We start from the raw sequence: 18735 nt of genomic DNA, 5'->3' as shown, positions 1-18735 counted from the left end.
ACCATTTACATGGAAATCACTTTGCCTCTTCATCTGTAATAGGGGGCCTATGTGCAGACAGGACCTCAGAGGCCCGGACTATTAATGAAGGCTGAAAGAATGACAGGCAGCCATAGAGTTTTCAAGGCAAAAGTCAAGTTAGCAGCTTGGGAAAATGAAGAAATGATTCAAATGTTATGTTTCTCAAGCATGTATCTCCTTTCTTTGTTCCACTTAAGTGCTCTCTCTTAAATACACAAATGTACACGTGGCGCACGCATAAAACACAGAATGAAAGAACAGGCATCAATGTCTTCCGCGGAACACAAATAATTCACATATTGAGATTGAGTGTTTTACTACTGATGATGTGTGAGAAGCTTTTCACACACAAAATGACATACAGTGGGGCAAATAAGTATTTAGTCAACCACTAATTGTGCAAGTTCTCCCACTTGAAAATATTAGAGAGGCTTGCAATTGTCAACATGGTTAAACCTTAACCATGAGAGACAGAATGTGGAAAAAAACAACAACCAGAAAATCACATTGTTTGATTTTTAAAGAATTTATTTGCAAATCATGGTGGAAAATAAGTATTTGGTCAAGACCAAAAGTTCATCTCAATACTTTGTTATCTACCCTTTATTGGCAATAACGGAGGCCAAACGTTTTCTGTAACTCTTCACAAGCTTTTCACACACTGTTGCTGGTATTTTGGCCCATTCCTCCATGCAGATCTCCTCTAGAGCAGTGATGTTTTGGGGCTGTCGTTGGGCAACACGGACTTTCAACTCCCTCTGCAGATTTTCTATGGGGTTGAGACCTGGAGACTGGCTAGGCCACTCCAGGACCTTGAAATGCTTCTTACGAAGCCACTCCTTTGTTACCCTGGCTGTGTATTTGGGATCATTGTCATGCTGAAAGACCCAGCCACGTCTCATCTTCAATGCCCTTGCTGACGGAAGGAGATTTTCACTCAAAATCTCTCGATACATGGCCCCATTCATTCTTACCTTTACACAGATCAGTCGTCCTTGTCCCTTTGCAGAAAAACAGCCCCAAAGCATGATGTTTCCATCCCTATGCTTCACAGTGGGTATGGTGCAATTCAGTATTCTTTTTCCTCCAAACAAGAGAACCTGTGTTTCTACCAAAAAGTTCTATTTTGGTTTCATCTGACTGTAACACATTCTCCCAGTTCTCTTCTGGATCATCCAAATGCTCTCTAGCGAACCGCAGACGGGCCTGGACGTGTACTTTCTTCAGCAACGGGACACGTGTGGCAGTGCAGGATTTGAGTCCCTGCCGGCGCACTGTGTTACTGATAGTAGCCTTTGTTACTGTGGTCGCAGCTCTCTGTAGGTCATTCACTAGGTCCCCCCGTGTGGTTCTGGGATTTTTGCTCCCCGTTCTTGTTATCATTTTGACGTCACAGGGTGAGGAGGGATTTGAAACTCAGTGTTGCCCAACAACAGCCCCAAAACATCACTGCTCTAGAGGAAATCAGCATGGAGGAATGGGCCAAAATACCAGCAACAGTGTGTGAAAAGCTTGTGAAGAGTTACAGAAAACGTTTGGCCTCTGTTATTGCCAACAAAGGGTACATAACAAAGTATTGAGATGAACTTTTTGGTATAGACCAAATACTTATTTTCCACCATGATTTGCAAATAAATTCTTTAAAAATCAAACAATGTGATTTTCTGTTTTTTTTTTCCACATTCTGTCTCTCATGGTTGAGGTTTACCCATGCTGACAATTACAGGCCTCTCTAATATTTTCAAGTGGGAGAACTTGCACAATTAGTGCTTGACTAAATACCTATTTGCCCCACTGTATTTGATGGTAGCTTTGCATCTAATGCAATGGCTACCATCTATAGCAGGGGTTTTCAACCCAGTCCTCAAGGCACACTGTGGGTCCTGGTTTTTGTTCCAGCCGATCCAGCAGAGACAGTTGAACCAATGAGGCTTCTGCTAAAACAAGCCACACCTGACTGCAATCAACTGATTGCACTTGTAAAACACCAGATTGGGGAAAAAGTGTTGTCATCTTGTTTGGTAAGAATGAAATCCTGCACCCACAGTGTGCCTTAGTGGAATAGGTTGGGAACCCCTGAATTCTATAGTATATTTTGGCACGGTGCCCAGCCGAAAAAAATTGACCCACCAACACCTTTCAAAAAGCAAAACGACCGGAATTATTGCAGGCTGTCTTTCGTTTGACACCCTAAAAATTAGTGCTTAGCCCACCCAAAAATCCGTTTTTTTTTTAAGAAAAAAAAAAAGAACTTTCAAAAGACTAGTTGTCCTATTTTTTTGTCCAAATCACATAATTCACACATTAAAAAATTCAGGATGCTAAGAAGCAAAATCGTTGAATAGTTTTGCTAAAAACGTATGGTTTCATGAAAATTTGCAACAACAACAAAAAAATCATTTCTAATGGTCAAAATTCCCCATTAATTTCCAACGACACGATTCGCCATTCATTTCGATGGTACAAATATTTCTATTGAATCCTATTGATTTATAACCAAAGTGTCACAATATCAACAGGAAGTGACCTCGAACGGCCCCCAAATCATAATGAAGTGAACACACATAACGGGAGGTTACCCTGAAATGCCTCAAATCAACGGAAAAGTTACCCAATATACTATGGGGCGCCGTTTGTGAAGCAACACATGCGGAAAATTACGACATTTTCTCACATTTAGTGCCAGGCATGTTTAAAATGTGGTGTGAAAATTTTAGAGTCACTTTTTTGGGGAGACATTCATAACCAGGGGTGCACATAATTTTTTTGCCCAGGTTCTCAGAGGAGGACCTGGAGATGTGACTTGGTCCTCATTGAGCTTGAGAGCCGACCCGCCTGATGCGATAAATTTATGACAAGCTTTACTTAGAGCCAATTAACTTGAATTAATTATATTAACAATTAATGCTTGATTAATTGTTGTGCTTTTCAAAGTTTGGATGGCTGAAATTCTTTGACCCTACATAAAATGCGCTGCTCTTATCGGCGACATTGGGATTCTCACGGCACATTTTGTACCGCATATCTTTGCGAGCATCATTTGCTTCTAGCCATGGTACCTCCTGTAGTCACTTTTCAGCAAAAGTCCTTTTTTTCGGTAGCTCCGGTGACGTCTCTGTCGTCTGTCTGTCTTTTGACGGGGGTGGGGGAACACGGAAGTAATTACTCAGTGTGGCCTGCCTCTTTGACATTTTGAGAAGTTATTTTCTCGTGTCCGCCGCAAATAGAGTGGTCAGCCATCGGTACGCAAAAGCGTATGGAAGCCAGCGCGTTTGTCTACGTCCAGTACGCATGCGCGCATGCGGACCACGTATGTGTACCCCTGTTCATAACATTATTCAGCAACTTAAATACTTATTGTTAAATAATAAGTATTAGACATGAATGTTTGAATCCAGAACTAAATATTTAATTTAAATCCTAAATGTAAATCTTAAATTTATATCCTAAATATAAATCTTAAACATAAATCTTAGACTCTAAGACTCTAAGATTTAGCTCTAAGACTTAGAGCTAAATCCTAATCTTAAATCTAAATCTTAAATATATATTTTAAATGTAAAACTTAAATTAAATCCTAAATGTAAAACATAAAAATAAATACTAAATCTAAATATTAAATTTAAACGTTCAATCTGGAAATGGGTGAAACTAAATATTTAGCTAAAATGCTAATTTAACAAAATAAAAGCTGGAGCAGCTCAGTCTGTGTTTGTTTACATTGCTTGAAAATGAATAAAACCTACTCAACGGTTGCAGTCGGCTCTTGTAAATGGACCATTGAGATAATAACAATATCTAGGTAAAATACACATTTAGGAGAAACTTTATTTAAAGAGTATTTTGTGTTTTTCGTGTCACTTTTACGTTCTTGAGCCCAGTAAAGTTTACTATGAATACCCACGAGGGGTCTCTGTTGCATTGGACAGCAATGTTTACTTCTCTAACTTCAACTGCAAAAACAGTCAACAGCCTGTGCTGCTCCAGTTTTTATTTTGTCACTTCCGGTCCCCAGTCATGCAAATTTGTATATTGGCTAAATATTTAGTTTCACCCGTGATGGGAGAAAATATTACGTGCCTTAACATTAGCACATTATGTATGATTGCCTCTGTGACCTATATGCACTAACATTAGCACATTCACCCTGGGTCCCATAGGTAGAAGGGAATCTCACGAGATAACTTGTTTTGCATCATAGTATTGTTTTATTACACGCCTGGGTCACATAGTTACACGCCTGGGTCCCATAGCCAGAAGGGAATCTCACGAGATAACTTGTTTTGCACTTCAAGTGGGCTGAACCAAAAGTAGCTTTAATGTTTGTCATTGGGCAGGGCCGCGCCGCTCGGGGGCGGAGGTTGACCTTTCCGCCTCCGCGGGGCGCGTCCCAACAAAAACCGGACATTTCCGGGCGACCCGTGAAGTCCGCTGGTGGATTAGACGTACGGATCGCCCAGCTTTGTCCTTTTGCCGCTTTACCGGAGTGTTGGCTTCCCGCTCATTTGTCACGGTAAGCGATTTTCATTGCTAAGGGACATCTTGTTGTGCTGTAACGGTAACGCGGGGATTCTGGGATTGACAAACTCAAATCTAGCGTCATCGTTAGCGTTTGTTATGCTTGTTTGCTTGCTCTTGTGGGATTGTAATCAATAAATCTCATTTATTCTGCATTTTCTAATCAATAAACATCGTCTATTGAGCAAAAGTGTGCTTGTTAATGACTCACCGCGAACCCAGAAATTTCAGAAAACAACCCGTTTCCAGATTTAACATTTAAATTTAGTATTTAGATATAGAATTTATATTTAATATTTATATTTAAGATTTACATTTAGGATATAAAGTTAAGATTTACATTTAAGATTTATAGTCAAGATATATATTTAAGATTTCTACTTAACATTTAGATTTAAGATTTAGGATTTCTATTTATCATTTAGATTTAAGATATAGATTTACGATTTATATTTAAGATTTATATTTTGGATATGAATTTCGGATTTACATTTAAGATTTTAATTAAATATTTAGTTGTGGATTTAAACATTCAGGTCTAATACTTACTTACTTGCTAAATAATGTTATAAATGTGTGTGTGTGTGATGACTAAAATTTTCACACCACTGTGTGGCACTAAATGTGAGAAAATGTCGAAATTTTCAGCATGTGCAGCTTTACAAACGGCGCCCCATAATATACAAGCCATCAGAGCGATGCTATTTTCTAAGTATGTATATATACACACGTACATTAGATGTTTTTAGTTTTTGTTTTAATCCTGTATGTATTTATGTTTTTCTGTGTTATGGACATCTATATATCTGGAATGAAGTTCTTTATAAATTGTTTGTTTGTTCCGTGAGTATATTTAGATGTAATGGCTGCAGCAAAATTAATACTGCCTGAATGTCTTGGTAAATACAGCCCCCACGCGGCATGAATCATGCATTGCACCATGATAATAATCAGCATTACTAAGCAATATTTTTGGCGCAAATACAAACGTGTTGCTTTACACATTGGAATCGCTTACTTAAGAGTGTTTTGTTTGTTTGAATTGCACTTTTTTTTTGTTTGTTTGTTTGTTTTGTTTTTTCAAGGAAAAGATGCTCGATTTGCGCATTTGTTGACAAGTGGGTTAACGTCGTAACGTCACGACGCGAACCGCGGCACGTGACGTGGAAAGAGGATAAAGAAGGAAGCAAGGCTTCGGCCGTAGTCGCGGCAAAATCGGTTCGAAAAATTAGCTCGCGAGCTACAGTTAGCCGCTACGTGCGCCCTTTTGTTGTCTGGTTAGGCAGCATTTGGTGTTCGCCATCATGGAAGACGCCATTATATTTCGTATGAGCGCCTTTTCCGAGCAAGGAGGGAGGAAATACATGGAGGATGTTGTCGAGATAAGAGTCGAGTACGAGCCGACGTCTGTGGCTAGCGACGACTACACAAAGTCCCACGAAGACGGGGCGGAGAGCGACTCTTCCAAAGCGGGCACCGAAAGCGAGCTCCGGGCTCCGAATGCGCCTACAAAGACTGGCCCGGTTTCGGCTGTGTGGCTCGAGAGCCTGGACGGCGAAGACACCGGCGACCGCAGCGGCAGCGCGCCGCTATCGGACCAGAAAGTCGACACTCGGAGGTCCGTGGCGTTTTTCGCCGTCTTCGACGGCCACGGAGGCCGGGAAGCGGCTTATTTCGCCAGGGAACATTTGTGGGATTTATTAAAGCGACAAAGGGGCTTTTGGTCCAAGGATCACTCGGAAGTATGCGCTGCCCTTCGGAGAGGATTCATCGCCTGCCACCATGCAATGTGGAAACAACTACGTAAGCTTATTTCTTATTGATTATATTATATGACACCATAACAACATGAGAAAGTCCTCACAGATTCACTTTAAAAAAAAAAACTCAGTGGTGAATCAAGTAATCACTTTACTAAAGTAAAAAGTACAAGTGCCTTAGGAAAAAAAAAAAAAAAAAAAACTCAAGTACAGAAGTACTTGCTTTAAAATTTATTTGACAAAGTATTTTCTCCCAATGCAAAAAATATAAACATAGTGATATGAGTCAATATTTTTAAAAAATCTTTGACTGCTCAGTTTTATTTAAAATTGAAGAATGGAAAAACAGGCCATATAATTGACTGCACTGTAAACAGAAGCTTAACAAGCTCAAAAACATCAAAATTTAGCTTAATGGGGGATTGCAAGCAACTATCAGGTGCGTACCGCCACCTACTGTACAAGAGTGTGGTGGTTTTTATTAGTCAATATCTTGTTCACCTGCCCAATCTTGCTTGCACTGGCGTTGCTGCCTCTAGTGCTCAGTTAAGGTAAAGTTACACAGGGCTTATCAATTGCGCTACCTCTAGTGGTCAGTTACGGTATAGTTGCATGGAGCATATCGATTGCGCCAAAGGCATGAAAACGAATTCACAATAAGACAAGGAAAACATGTAACGCAGGTGATAATTTGTAAATTTGTGGAGTAAAAAGGACAGATACGTGCTTTAAAATGCAGTAAAGTAAAAAGTACCACTTCATATTTGTTCTCAAGTAAAGTACAGATACACAAAATGTACTTTAGTACTGTAACGTTCCACCACTGGGGGGGAAAAAAACGCCATAACAATTTGCCGTCAATCAAAGTCAAAAAGTACAGAAAATAATACACTGGGTACTTACATAGGTTCTAGTTTTAGGATCACTTAAGATGTTGAATGTTGTGCCTCCTCGTCAAAAGGGATGGGACGCAGAGGTGAGTAGGGTAGCCCAAAATCGGACTCAAGTGTAGCGTTACGCAAGTAAAAGTAGTCATCCCAAAAATGTACTCAAATACAAATTTTTTAAAAAGTATTTGGTGAAAAGATTGTAGAAAGTTACTCACAACGTTAGAATGTCGGATATAATTTCTTGAAAAAATGTTAATTTTTTTCCAGCTGATCACCACCTTTTTCAGGGGCGTCAAAGTGATTCCACAAAGAGCCACAATGGGTCCTGGTCTTAGTTCAAAGACAGTTGAACCAATGAGGTTTGTGCTAAAACAAGCAGCACCTGATTGCAATCAACTGATGACACCAGATTGGTGAAAAGGTATTCATCTGGTTCAGTTGGAATGAAATCCAGCACCCCTGCGGCCTTTTGAAGACCGTTTTGACACCCCTGATCTATATTATTGTACTGTAAAATCGACTAGAAAAATCTGCTGTTTAATTTTTACAGCGCCGCGAGTTAAACAGGCCCAGCGTAATCATAGGACTTCTGACTGCAAGCTTGTCATGTGACTGTATTGGTACGTCTGATAGGTATCATGGAGTCATGTAATTGTGGCGACGTTTCATTGGTGAAACTTGTACAGCTACTGGCAAAACTAAAGTCAAGTCTAAACTAAAAATGTAATGTCTCCAATTTAGTAAGAGCAGCGTTTAAGACACCATTGATTGAACGGCCCGGCATAATCGTAGGACTTCTGACTGTAATGTTGTGTGTGGTCACTTGAGAACATCCGCATTGCAATGATTTTAAGATTTCATCTCACCTTTTTGTGTCTTTTTGTAGCAGAGTGGCCTAAAACCATAACAGGGCTGCCCAGTACATCCGGCACAACGGCGAGTGTGATAGTCATACGCGGAGTTCACATGTACGTCGCTCACGTGGGCGATTCGGCAGTAGTGGTTGGAGTGAAGGAAAACGAATCCAGTATCACACTTCAAGCGCTCGAAGTCACGCAAGATCATAAACCCGAGCTTCCGAAAGAGAAGGAACGGATCGAGCGACTGGGTGGTAGGTGAGTGAGTGTCAAAAAAGTAGATTCTTTTTTTCATCATTTGCTTTAAATTGCGTATGACACCAATAAGCATGTTTAGTTCATATTTCATGTGGTATTTTATGCTCCTAAATAGGCCTGAACGATATATCGTTTAAACATCGCCATCGCGATGTGCGCATGTGCAATAGTCCCATCGCAAGGACGTGCGATAGTTTTTTAATTTCATTTTTTTTAATCCACAAACGTTTGTTTTGAGGAAGGAGAGGGGAAAAAAGCGCAGTTTCTCTTTCTCTCCAGCAAGTCATCGGCTCCTCCCCCTCCCCCTGCAACAGCGGAGTGGAGGGAGGAGGGGCCGAACAGCAGAGCGGAGGGAGGAGGGCCCGTTCTCAAAGTGAAAGCAAGCAATCAACACGTTGGAGGAGCAAGGAAGACTGTATCCAAAAGGAGTTTTGGAAGTATTTTGGCAAGAACAAGACTATAAGGGACAAAAAACAGCCCTGTCGACAGTGCCTCGCCATGGTTGCCTCAACAAGAAGTAATCTGTCAAACATGTGGGACCATTTAAAACGCAGGTATCTATGCATTCCTGCTACGAGCTCCCCATCAGAGGCTTTTTAGCACAGGTGGGAACATTGTTAAATGCCAACGTTCTTGTCTCAAGCCTGCTATAGTGGATAAACTAATAGTCTTGGCCAAAAACCTATGAGACCCAGTTGAGAATTGCTGAGCAAGGAAGGTGGACGATATGCAGACAAATACATAACACAGCTGAAGGAATGTCTTTTCTTTTTATTCATGACAGCTATCAGGAAGGCAGGAAATTTGGGAGTTAAAATGGTTCTGTTATTCATCACAGTTATTTGCAGTTATTCAGTTCAATTATTTACAAGTTCAATTGAGTTTGTTTCTTTTATATTTAAATTTATTGTAAACCGTATTTTTCAAATAACTATATATAGTACAGCTGCACATAAAGTTTTGATACTTAATATTTTTGTTGAAATATTTTTACAACTTTGTTGCCGTTTTGCAGTTTTATATTGTTATATTTTGTGTAAACAACTCAGGGGACTAATGCACTTGCACTTTTATTAGTCAGATTTAATATTTAAGTTCAAATATGTTGACAACTTGGTTGTTTAACTGAGGTTTTTATGTATTGTTATAGTTTGTGAACTCTTTTGTCATATTTAATATTTTTGTTCAAATATGTTGACAACTTTGTTGTTTTACTGAGGTTTTTATTTATTGTTATAGTTTGTGAACAACTCTTTTATTTGTCATATTTAATATTTTTGTTCAAATATGTTGACAACTTTTTTTGTTATTTTACAGAAGTTTTTATTTATTGTTATATTTTGTCAAAAACTTAGGGGACTAATGCACCTGCTCTTTTATTTATCATTTAATGTATTTGCTGCTGTTGAAGTGTAAAATATTGTATTCAATAAATGATCTATTTTGTGCAGACATGACTTCCTGGATACCTTCATACAGAAATCTTCATCATTCACAAATTAAACGGTATTATATGAATACACTGTGGTCACGGTGTGTTATGTAAAGTATTTCCAAACAGCTATTCAAGTCATTTAGTGAAAATTTCTTTAAAAAAGATCTTTTTTTTTTTTTAATATCGCAATATAATATCGCAATATATTGCAAACCTAAAAAAAATCGCAACAATAGTTTTTTCCAATATCGTTCAGGCCTACTCCTAAATGAAAAGGACTGCTTGGAAGTGTGTGGAAGCGATCGTTTTATTTATTCAATTTTTGAATCCCGCGCCATGAAAATGAGTGACGTTCGGCTCCAGTCTTGAGTTGTGTGGGCGCTGTGACGTGTACGGTAGAAGGAGTCGTCCTCACTATTCAGCCATACTGTTGCACGACAAGGACTGCGGATTCAGCTGATTTTGCAGATGAATTTGTTTATTTTTCGCATCACGCAAGCCAAACGGCTGCAGGGTTTTGTAGCTGCACCAGGGAGAGGCGTGTGAGCCTTTTTTGGGTTTTAAAAAGTTGCCGTTCACCCCGAGATCAACAAAAACATGTGTGCGACAACAGTGGGACCATTGGACTTGCGAGGAAGTGAGTAAACATAGTGTTTTGTATTATGTCAAATACTGAGGTCATGGCACACGTTTTAATGCTCCTTTTCCACCGAGAATGCCACTCGGCCGACGTCTGGCGGCATAACCCCCCCCCGCCTGGAGAGCGCTATACTCAGCTTATTGCCCTCTTGGTGTGCCCGGTGTTCTGTCAAATTTTCAATACCATCAGAAATTGCAACTTTGTGTTAAATATGGCCGAGAATACTGCGATTACAAATTAAACGCTACAAAGTTTCTTTAAATAAAGGAATATTTACTTACATTTGATCATGGTGTAGAAAAGTTCTCAGACACATCGTGCCTTGTTAGCTGCACACTACAACTGCATGCCACTCTTAAGCATTCACTTACGCCATATTCATGTTGACCATGTGGCAGCTACGCCCTCGTCCGATGTCGGCCGGTTTGTCCAGCGGTCATTGTCCAGATGCTTCCCCGCAAACGAGCTCTCCTGCCCGCAGCAGGGGAACGACGAGCTGTCACTTGCTTACCGCCCAGCCGGTTGCCGATTGGCGAAAACAATCGACAACCCAGTCGCTGTGTGACATGATCCAGGGTAGTTTTGTGTGATTTTTCGCTTCGAAAAGCGAGAATAAGACTTTGAAACGTCACTCTGTTCGGGTTAGCATGTCGGCTAGCTGTCACTTCTCCTGGTTTGCTTACGCTCTCCGAAGCTGGGGCAGGGAAATGACAAAAGCCAACTAACTCCGGTGGCATAAAACATCGTTCGGGAGGTGCCAAGAAGTCGACAGTTTTGACCATAATGGAATCATTTTTGCCATGTCGTACTGAATAAATGCATTTTGAAAATTTCATATTCCATGTAGAACAAGACTTTTATTTGTCAGGACCATACCATTTATTTAGCAATTGGGGAAAATACTTGGATAAAAAGAATGTCCTGTAAAAATATTGTAGTAGATAGATTGAAACAATTACATTTTTCTTCTCTCTTAGTCTCCTTTTTCTCGTTCTGAATAATTCCCCCTCAATGGGCCGAATTCTAAATCAGATGAACTCTTGACCCTGCAGACGTCATCCTCCATTTGGGGGCGCTAGACCGCTTTAAAGGCAGGCAGGGCTAAACGGCAGATTAAAAGAATAATTTCTCGTCATCTGCGCTTTGTATATATTTGGAATCGTCTCAAAATAAGATTCTAATCCACATAATAATGCTATTTAAGACTTTTTTTTTTATCCTGTCATACACACTTTAAGTGCAATGTGTAGCCTACATACTGACAAATGTAATCCCGCAAAGGCCCTCAAATACCATCAAATTCAATCATGGCGGACTTTTTAATATTGACAAATATCGCAGGGTTTTCCAAAGCAGTGTTGTTTTTGACAGCTCTCTTAAAGTTTACCGTTTGTGTCACCCAAACTCCGTATATCACGTCTGAAATGCTGTTGTTTATTCGACTGCAGCGTAATGAAGAAATCTGGGGTGAACCGCGTCGTGTGGAAGAGACCCCGACTTACCCACAACGGGCCAGTGAGGAGGAGCACAGTCATTGACCAGATCCCTTTCCTGGCAGTGGCGCGATCGCTTGGTAAAGACGCCAAAATAAAAAATTTTCGGACTATAAGGCGCACGCACCTGACTATAAGCTGCCACCCACCAAAAAGTAGCGGCTTATAGTCTGAACATTACGGTACAGATGTGGCGGTTTGCTAATTCGTAATGTTTTTGTTGAAAGGTGACTTATGGAGCTACGACTTCTACAGCGGAGAGTTTGTGGTGTCGCCGGAGCCCGATACCACCGTGATGACCCTCGACCCCAAACGACATCGCTACATTATCCTCGGTAGTGACGGTCTGTGGAACATGATGCCCCCAAAGGACGCAGTCAATATGTGCTACAGCCATGACAAAATGGTGGTGCGTCATTCATCAACATATGCTACAGTGCTGGCCAAAAGTATTGGCATCCCTGCAATTCTGTCAGACAATGCTCAATTTCCCCACGGAAAATGATAGCTATTACAAATGCTTTCGTAGTAATATCTTCATTCATTTTGCTTGCAATGAAAAAACAACAAATGAGAATGGAAAAAAAATGAAATCATTACAATTTTACACAAAACTCCAGAAATGGGCCGAACAAAAGTATTGGGATCCTCAGCCTGATACTTTGTAGCACAACCTTTAGACAAAATGACTGCAAACAACTGCTTCTCGTATCCATTAATGAGTTTGTTACACTGCTCTGCTGGAATTTTAGACCATTCTTCTTTGGCCAACTGCTCCAGGTCTCGGAGATTTGAAGGGTGCCATTTTCAGATCTCTCTCTCTCTCCACAGGTGTTCTATGGGATTCAGGTCTGGCCACTTTAGAAGTCTTCAGTGCGTTCTCTCAAACCATTTTCTAGTGCTGGGGAGACTCGGCTTTCTCACACTGGGCCCTACATTAATTTGTTGGTAGTCTTCAGACGTCATAATGTCATGCACATGGTCATGCAGTCCAGTGCTGAGCAAAGCAACCCCAAAACATCAGGGAACCTCCGCCATGTTTGACTGGGGACAGATTTCTTTTCTTTGAAGGCCTTGTATTTTTTTCCTGTAAACTCTTATGTTGAAGCATTTTCCCCAAAACATCTACTTTTGTCTCATTTGACCATACAAAACCTTTTTGGCTTTGTCGGGTAAGTTTTGGCAAACTTCAGCCTGGCTTATTTTATGACTTTGGGTCAGAAGTGGCGTCTCCTACCATAGAGTCCCTTTTCATTCAGACACCAACGGATAGCACGGGTTAACACTGTTGTACCCTCGGACTGCGGGACAGCTTGAACTTGTTCGGATGTTAGTTGAGGTTCTTTATCCAACAACCACAAAATTTTTGGTTGAAATCTCTCGTCAATTTTTCTTTTCCCGTCCACATCTACGGAGGTGAGCCACAGTGGCGTGGGCTTTACACCTATTGATGACACTGCGCACGGTAGACACAGGAACATTAAGGTCTTTGATGATGGACTTGTAGCCTTGAGATTGCCCATGCTTCTTCACAATTTTGCTTCTCAAGTCCTCAGACAGTTGTTTGGTCTTCTTTCTTTTCTCCATGCTCAATGTGGTACACAGGACAGAGGTTGAGTCAACTTCAATCCATTTTAACTGGCTGCAAGTGTGATTTAGTGATTGCCATCACCTGTTATGTGCCACAGGTAATTAACAGGTGCTGTTAGTTACACAAATTAGAGAAGTATCACATGATTTTTCAAAGGGTGCCAATACTTTTGTCCTGCCCATTTGGGAGTTTATATATTGTATTTTCAATATGATTTTTTTTTTTGTCTTCGATGGTATGTCATAATACGGCAATTTCTCTTTTGCCACTTAGGGACCGAAAGGAATGTCCTGTGCCTGTCGGTTAGGATGTACCGCACTACTTTTCTGGAAAGAACGTATGCTTCGTGCAGACAACACAACGGTCATCGTACTGGCGCTGCAGGAGCGTAGTGGCCCGTCCATCCCCATGCATCGAGATGAGATCATGGTGGACATGTCGCAGGGAATTGACCACATTCCCTTTCCGGGGACTCCGTACAACACGTATGAGATTCCCAAGGTCAGTGTCACACATATTTTCATTCATTCTGGGAAAGTGACTTACTGATGAACCACTGAGACCATGAAATAGTGAAACTATTTTTGCCACTCTTCTCTGTATATTCCTTGAAACTGTTTTTGTGCAGTCTTAATTTTCCATCGTCGTTTTTTTGGGACGAAAATACTTGTTCGTCTAGTTTTCGTTGACAAATACTCAAGTTTTCGTGTCGTTTTAGTCGACGAATTAACGTTTTGTTAATGCCAGTGAACCTTATTTTTCTTAGACAATTCTTGCATACAGCAAAGTCCTTGTTCACCTTATTTCCTTTCTCATTGGTGTAAAATCTAAAGTGTCCACATGTGTGATTTGTAGCAGTATTTTTCTCACTTTTTCCTCCACCGTTCCCACGAAGCTTTATTTTTTTTCAACCCAATTGGAGCTTCCTCTCTTCTTCTCTAGACAACTTACGCACACTTTACTTCACCGCCACTTTTGAGCGCCCCTAGTGGACCGCCAAGGCGCAAGGAATTGCTCAACAAACGTTTAGCAGTTTACAGCATCCAATGGCCAATATGTCAAATAAAATTATCGATACTTGGCGGGAGCATATCGATAACCGATCGGGTTGCAAAATGTCGCGATATATCGCTGTATCGAGATATTGTCAAACTTAGCCCTCCGAAGGGCTAACGTTACGTGAGCGAGTGACAGTAACGTTGTATTTATTAGCCATGAGAAGTCTACTGCTTAAAGATGGCGGCTGTTTACTAACGCTGCCCAGACACGGCCGAGTCTGTCATTTCTCATCTAGTCCTAAATGCATGCGATATCTATGAGACGCATCGGACACTACCTGCTACCACACTAGCATCATGCGGGCATAGTTTTTAGCAACATCGGCGTAGTTTGTAGCGGCTGTCGGCTGCGGTAAGTTTTTTTTGTTTTTATTGCTTCTTCCTCTACGCACGTGACGCCAGCGCGTTGTCCCGCATTAACAGTAGTCTGCGCAAAACGTGATGCTTAGAGCTGGCAAAATTAAACTATTCCTCGAGGTGAATAAAATTACTTGGATTTAGTTTTTAAACCCGAGTTGCTAGTGTATTCGTTTCAGTTCTACATACAATAGAAACATTGTCACATTTTCATCTGGTCTTGTCAGACGAAAAGTGGCCATCGTCTCGTTACGGCACAGTCGTACAGGACACGTTTTTAAAGCTCTTCGTCGACGAAATATTTTCACTATCGTCGTCGTAAACAAAAACAACGATGCCTTGAAAATGTTCAATATACAAATGTGGAGGAAGCTCTAAGAACACTTTGACTAGTGGATCAGTGGTTCATCATATCATTCTTTGTTTTCGGGGCCAACAGGCGGAGCGTGACGATGGCATGTTTAATGAAGAAGATGAGATATATGGAGAAGAACATGAGGGATGGACATGCCTGGAGTGGTAGTCAGGTGACTTATAAAACCGTGTCAAACTCAGACTTCAGCTCGAAAAAACCCAGTTTGCTTACTTTGACTTTTTTACTTAGAGTAGTATGAAAAAGTATCTGAACCTTTTGGAATTTCTTGCATTTCTGCATAAAATCACCATCAAATGTGATCTGATCTTTGTCAAAATCACACAGATGAAAAAAATGCTTTAAGTAAAACCACCCAAACATTGATAGATTTTCATATTATAATGAGGATAGCATGCAAACACTGACAGAAGGGGGAAAAATAAATAAGTGAACCCTCTGCCTAAGGAGACTTAAAAAGAAATTGAAACCAATTTTTACCACACAGTTTAAGTCAGGTGTGTGCCCAATCACTGATGAGTGGTTTAAAGTTGCCCTGCCCACAATAAAACACACACCTGGTAAGAAATGTCTTGATGAGAAGCATTGTCTGATGTGCATCGTGGCTCGGTCAAAAGAGCTGTCTGAAGACCTGCGATCAAGGATTGTTGATTTGTATAAAGCTGGGAAAGGATACAAAACCATCTCTAAAAGTCAGACAGTCAGAGAAGTTTTCTACAAATAAGAGTTTGGCACTGTTGCTTTTCTCCCAAGAAGTGGCTGTCCACCAAAGATGATGCCAAGAGTTCAGCACAGAATACTCGGAGAGGTAAAAAAAAAAAAAAAGAACCTTAGAGTGTCTGCTAAAGACTTACAGAAATCACTGGCACAGTCCAATATCTCTGCACATATTAACTATATGTAAAACTATGGTGTTCATGGGAGGACTCCACCGAGGACGCCACTGCTATCGAAAAACATTGTTGCTCGTTTAATGTTCTCAAAAAAGCACTTGGACACTCCACAGAAGTTTTGGCAAAATATTTTGCGGACTGATGAAACCAAAGTTGAATTGTATAGTAGTAACGCACAACGTCATGTGTTGAGGAAAAATGGAACCGCTCAGCAACATCAACGCCTCATCCCCACCCTGAAGCATGATGTATCATGATTCGGGGCTGTTTTTCTGCCTCAGGGCCTGGAGAACTTGCAATCATTAACGGAAGAACCTGATGCCGTCTGTCAGACAGTTGAAGCTAAAAAGAGGATGGATGCTGCAACAAGACATGATCCAAAACACAGAAGTAAATCAACTTTAGAATGGTTTCAGAAGAACAAAATACACGTTCTGGAGTGGCCAAGTCAAAGTCCAGACTTGAACCCCATTGAGATGCTGTGTCATGACCTAAAAACGGCGATTCATATCAGACATCCCAGGAACCTGACTGAACGACAGCAGTTTTGTAGAGAAGAATGGGCCAAGATTAGTCCTGATTGATATGCCAGACTGATCTGCAGCTATAGGAAGCGCCTGGTCGAAGTTATTGCTGCCAAAAGGGGGGAGAGTCACAAAATATTAAATGTGATGGTTCACTTATTTATCCTCCTTGTGTCATTGTTTGCATATTATCCTCATTAAAATATGTAAACCTACAAATGTTTGGGTAGTTTTCGTTAAAGCACACTGTTTTTTCATCTGTGTGATTTTGACAAAGATCAAACTTGATGGTGATTTTATGCAGAAATGTGATAAATTCCAAAAGGTTCAGTTACTTTTTCATGCCACTGTTAGTACATTTTTTTGGATGACTACTTTTACTCGAGTAATATTATTTAGAAGTAGGTAACGCTACTCTTACTCGAGTCCAATTTTTGGCTATTCTACCCACCTTTGCACAGCAGTTGCTATCAAATGCCCTAGTGATGTGCGAACACGACTTCCTGGAGAAGGATGGTTCCGATAACTACTCGCAAGCCCTCTAGTTACAGGAACTGTGTACACGGGTTCCTACGGCTCATAATTCAAATTTATTTGGTATTAAATGTGCTTGGAACAAATTAGGGGATTTACATGAAAAACACAGTTCAATATAGGGGAAAAGAATCTTACGGAAGCCACTCTGGAACCAATTCATTTTGCATCTCGATGTACCGTTATATGGTGAATTTGTGTTGTTTGATTGAATGATTTCTATTCACAATGTTTTATGTTTTGTCGATTTTTGTTTCAGCGGCACGAAGCCGAGAATGCCTCCTCTCTACTTAAACACCGATCGAAGAATCTGGAGCGGGCATTCGGACTGTACGAAGCGGCTTTCTGCGCCACCGCGCACGTGTCGCCGGACGCCGCGCCGGCCCCTTCGTTCAAAGCCTTCCAAACGCTAGACTCCGAGTCGAAAAGGTCTCAGCGCTCTCCAGACGTCGCGCCCGAAGACGGTCAGTCCCCGGACAAAAGTTTGCCTCATAAAAGCCCTCGCGGCAAAAGCGAACAATCGTGCGAAATTTACAAGCGGGAGACCGACGACTCGGCCGCGCGGCAGAAACGGCAGCACAAGGCCTTCTTGTGCGTGTACTGAGCGGGAGAAGGGCCAGCCTCTTTTTAAATAGTTTTTTATTTGTACAATGTCTCTCGTTTGTAAATATGTGGTGAACTTTGAGATTTTAAATGTGCTTTGTTTTGAAAAATGTTCATTTTTGCTAGACTCCCTGCCACATCTTTCAATTTTAGACTTTACAGAAATTGTAGATGTCTTCTATGTTCCTATTTTCATACTTATACATAAATAAAATGATAATATTATATATATATAAAGAATATTTTGAAGGGTAAAATGGCACCATATATTTTAGAAATTTGAATAATTTGCCTGTTTAGAAATTAAAAGTTTATTTTAAGATTGTTTGGATTTGAACAGTTTTTCCGCAATTTCGTCCATAATTCAGAGTAAAAGCAAAAGTCCATTTGTTTTATTGTATTTGTCCTCGCTCATGTAAAACAGTTGACATACTACAGAGAGCGCTTCCATTCTTGCTTGGAATGTTTTCTATTCCAAGCGTCAAACCAATCAGAGGTGGGTTGAGTAGCCAAAAATTTGGAAAGATGGCGAGAACCAAAAGTGGTATTTGCCATGTGGCAAAATTGATTTTGCCATGTGGCAAAATGTATATTTTGACATGTGGCATTTTTTATTGGTATGTGGCAAAGGGGATTTTGGTCTGTGGTATATATAATTTTTTTTTTTTTTTTTTTTTTTTAATGGCATTCTTGCGGGTAATGCACATCCATGCCAATGACAGCTATGCACGTCCAAATTTTCCATTCATTTTAAATGGCAGGAAAACATGTGTAGCTGTGATTTTTGACTATACACTTACCATTAGTTAATGGCATAGCCTTATTTGGGCGCCAGTTGAATGTCAATGCGCTTTTATGGTAAGTGTATGGTCAAAAATCACAGCCACACATGTTTTTCTGCCATTTAATATGAATGGAAAATTTGGACGT

General features: G+C 40.5%; 2 protein-coding genes across 4 annotated transcripts in view; one reads left to right on the top strand and one right to left on the bottom strand.

The window, feature by feature from the left end:
• LOC130906265 (roundabout homolog 1-like) overlaps positions 1–7474 on the bottom strand; it is a 192989-nt gene extending 185515 nt beyond the window's left edge. The window contains exons 1-2 of one of the 2 annotated variants that reach the window (XM_057820393.1): positions 7405–7456; positions 7203–7300 (exon numbers count right to left, since the gene is read on the bottom strand). The gene's annotated coding sequence lies outside the window, so the exon portion shown is untranslated. Of the gene's footprint in view, positions 1–7202; positions 7301–7404 lie in introns of both variants that reach the window. The other variant, XM_057820395.1, reaches the window with a different exon arrangement.
• Positions 5635–18493, top strand: ppm1db (protein phosphatase, Mg2+/Mn2+ dependent, 1Db). Of its 2 annotated transcripts, XM_057820401.1 has the most exons (7): positions 5649–6342; positions 8076–8304; positions 11828–11952; positions 12100–12281; positions 13737–13964; positions 15318–15405; positions 17462–17607. In XM_057820401.1, exons 1-6 carry the CDS (start codon positions 5844–5846, stop codon positions 15399–15401), a joined length of 1347 nt encoding a protein of 448 aa, XP_057676384.1. In that variant the 5' UTR covers positions 5649–5843; the 3' UTR covers positions 15402–15405; positions 17462–17607. The 2 variants fall into 2 exon arrangements, with proteins under 2 accessions (XP_057676383.1, XP_057676384.1); XM_057820400.1 differs by lacking the exon at positions 15318–15405 and having other exon boundaries at positions 5635–6342; positions 17462–18493.
• Positions 18494–18735: the final 242 nt, after the last annotated feature.

The sequence above is a fragment of the Corythoichthys intestinalis genome, chromosome 18, assembly GCF_030265065.1.
Source record: "Corythoichthys intestinalis isolate RoL2023-P3 chromosome 18, ASM3026506v1, whole genome shotgun sequence".
Lineage (NCBI taxonomy): Eukaryota > Metazoa > Chordata > Actinopteri > Syngnathiformes > Syngnathidae > Corythoichthys > Corythoichthys intestinalis.
This window is presented reverse-complemented; position numbering and strand designations above follow the sequence as displayed.

What these genes read in the sequence shown, in the direction of transcription:
- ppm1db (XM_057820400.1), top strand. Translation starts at nt 5,844, where the DNA reads ATGGAAGACGCCATTATATTTCGTATGAGCGCCTTTTCCGAGCAAGGA. An exon ending in ATCGAGCGACTGGGTGGTAG is followed by an intron (nt 8,305 to 11,827) that starts GTGAGTGAGTGT and finishes ATTCGACTGCAG; the next exon opens with CGTAATGAAGAAATCTGGGG. An exon ending in GGCAGTGGCGCGATCGCTTG is followed by an intron (nt 11,953 to 12,099) that starts GTAAAGACGCCA and finishes TTTTGTTGAAAG; the next exon opens with GTGACTTATGGAGCTACGAC.